Below are 2,670 nucleotides of genomic sequence, written 5' to 3' on the forward strand. Positions count from 1 at the left end.
CCCACCATCCCCGCCGGCTGACGACGCCGCCGCAGCGTTCCCGCCGCCACCATTGGGACCGTTATTGGTGGTGCCGCCGCCACCCTCGCCAGCGCCGTCTCCCGCCTGAGGAGGTAGCAGCGTCGGCGGTCCCTCAGCCTCTAACTTGACCGCCACCTCCGTCTGCTCCTCCGCCAGCGCCGCCATCTTGCGGCTGAGCCACCTTGTGCCGTCAAGTGTGATTGAGTTTTCGCCACATGGAGGGCGGGGAGAATCATTTTACGACACCTTTGGAGGGCAATTTACGGCAGTAGGCGGGGCAAGAAAGCGGGAGTAAAGGAATTCGAGCGAGAGCAACTTTCAAAAAGTGAGTGACAGGCAGGAAGTTGGAGCTGGCGACCGCCTATTGCATTTGCCTGAAAATAATTACCATTTATTGCAGACCAGCTATATTCAGGCATAGTAGTGGACGGTTTACACTATATGACCTTTAATTGAACAATTTTACAAGGTATGTACTATTATTCTCACTTTACATATGACTCAACTGAGACCCAAAGAAGTTACATAACTTGCTAAAATCACGCAAGAAGAAAGTGTCAATTTTCGAATCCAGGTCTTTAACGCAAAAGCATATACCATTTGCCAGAGGGAAGCTTCTGAGATACTGGTAAATGTTTTATATTTTTATCTGGGTGGTGGTTACTCCCCCCCCCCCGTTTTTACTTCACTAAAAATTAATCAAGCTGCACACCTAAGCTTTGTGAACTTTATAGCACATAATATATTTCAATCAAAAGTTTTAAGTATCTAAATTTAAAACTGTGACTATGAAATGTGTGCATTCTGTATTCATGCTGTTTTTCATTATTACAAATTGTAAAATTTCTATATTTTACTTGTAAATTTTAAAATAGTATATGTCATTTTGCAGTGTGCTTCTCTAGGTTATAAAACCCTGCTGCATATTTTATCTGACTTGAATCTCACAACTCTGTGGGATAGATTCAAATAAGAAAAGTGAACCTGAGCCCTAGCTGGTTTGGCTCAATGAATAGAGCATCAGCCTGCTGACTGAAGGGTCCCAGGTTCAAATCTGGTCAGGGGCACATGCCTGGGCTATGGGCTCGATACCCAGTAGGGGGCGTGCAGGAGGCAGCCAATCAATGATTCTCTTTCATTGATGTTTCTCTTTCTCCCTTCCTCTCTGAAATCAATAAAAATATATATGAAAAGTGAACCTGAGACATTGGGAAGATCTAGCACAATTATTCAGGTTATTGATTTTAAGGTCTTACTAGCTTCCCTTGACACCGATTACCAGCTGAATCACCTAACGCAAGTTACTTAACTTACCCCAGTTGCCCAATTTCTAAAATAAAGACAATAATAGTACCTCAGAAAGTTGTGTGAGGATTAAATAAGATAATGTGTATATGATACCTAACACATATTAATAGCTAGCTATTGGTTATTTTTACTTAAAAGGTTTTCTGTAAATGTTAAAGTCCAGTCATGATGTTGATGGTGATTTCAAGACTGTAATAGAAAACTAATCTAATTGGATATGCAAAGTAAGATTATGGAACATGGGGCGTGGGGAGGGAGGAATTAAGCAAGAATTGATTAGCACTTACTTAGCACTGACCAAGAGAGAAAGAACCTGAATCTGATGGTACATGCTTATGAGATGGAGAGAATTCATCCTTTTCCTCAGGATCATTCAACTAATTTTTCTGATTCAGTATTCACTAGTTGGTAGTTGATAATTAATTAAGTACTTAGATGAGCGATGCCATGAATAATAAGCCCAGATGTGTTTTCTATTCCCTGGGAAGATGTTTTCCTCCATTATGACTGGTAAATTAACATTCTGATGCATACATTAGTCTCTCGAATCAGGCCCTGGAAACTGGGTCCACCTGTACAACTGAAGCCCAGACACTGGACACAGCTACCCACTTTCTGCAGTATCTACCTTTTACCTGCTCTGTCATAGAGTCTGAGTTGAGACTTCAGCTGAGGTTACTTACTCCAAGTAGAGTAGTTTTTCTATTACAATGCAATAGAGGTAAGTGTATTGAATGCCTGCAAGGCCCACTGTTAATTTTTTGTTCTCTTTTCCCCTTTCTGACCTCTACTTCCATTCTCCTACACTCTTCTTGGGATGCTTTAAGAGTGTCCATCTGTATTTTCTTCCTTCATAGAAGGGTTACTCTCTCTCTGGATGTTTCTCTTTCTCTTTGATGTTCTTTCATTTCACTCTAATGCAGCGGTTCTCAACCTATGGGTCGCGACCCCTTTGGCGGTCAAACGACCCTTTCACAGGGGTCACCTAAGACCATCGTGCATATCAGATATTTACATTACCATTCATAACAGTAGCAACATTACAGTTATGAAGTAGCAACGAAAATAATTTTATGGTTGGGTCACAACATGAGGAACTGTATTTAAAGGGCCAGAAGGTTGAGAACCACTGCTCTAATGTATCTAGAATTAGATTTTTTTCCTCTATATCCTGATTTGCCTTTTATATACCCATTCAATTTGAATTTTTTTTTTTTTTTGGTTTGGGCATTTAGCAAGTATTATATCTATAAATATATCCTCCCCTCTATTTTTCCCTACTCTTGGATTCTTAAGATGTAGGTATTACACTTCTATCCTCTAGATCTGTTAAATTTAATA

The 2,670-nt window shown here is 40.6% G+C and overlaps 1 protein-coding gene across 1 annotated transcript in view; it reads right to left on the minus strand.

Annotated features, from left to right (window-relative positions):
- TAF5 (TAF5 RNA polymerase II, TATA box binding protein (TBP)-associated factor, 100kDa) overlaps window positions 1-807 on the minus strand; it is a 14,956-nt gene extending 14,149 nt beyond the window's left edge. Inside the window, exon 1 of the mRNA XM_014549380.1 lies at window positions 6-807. Coding sequence (XP_014404866.1) covers window positions 6-186 — 181 coding nt within the window. The 5' untranslated portion in view covers window positions 187-807. The remainder of the gene's footprint in view (window positions 1-5) is intronic.
- Between the last annotated feature and the right edge of the window lie 1,863 nt (window positions 808-2,670).

This window comes from Myotis brandtii, unplaced genomic scaffold, assembly GCF_000412655.1.
Source record: "Myotis brandtii unplaced genomic scaffold, ASM41265v1 scaffold550, whole genome shotgun sequence".
Classification (NCBI taxonomy): domain Eukaryota; kingdom Metazoa; phylum Chordata; class Mammalia; order Chiroptera; family Vespertilionidae; genus Myotis; species Myotis brandtii.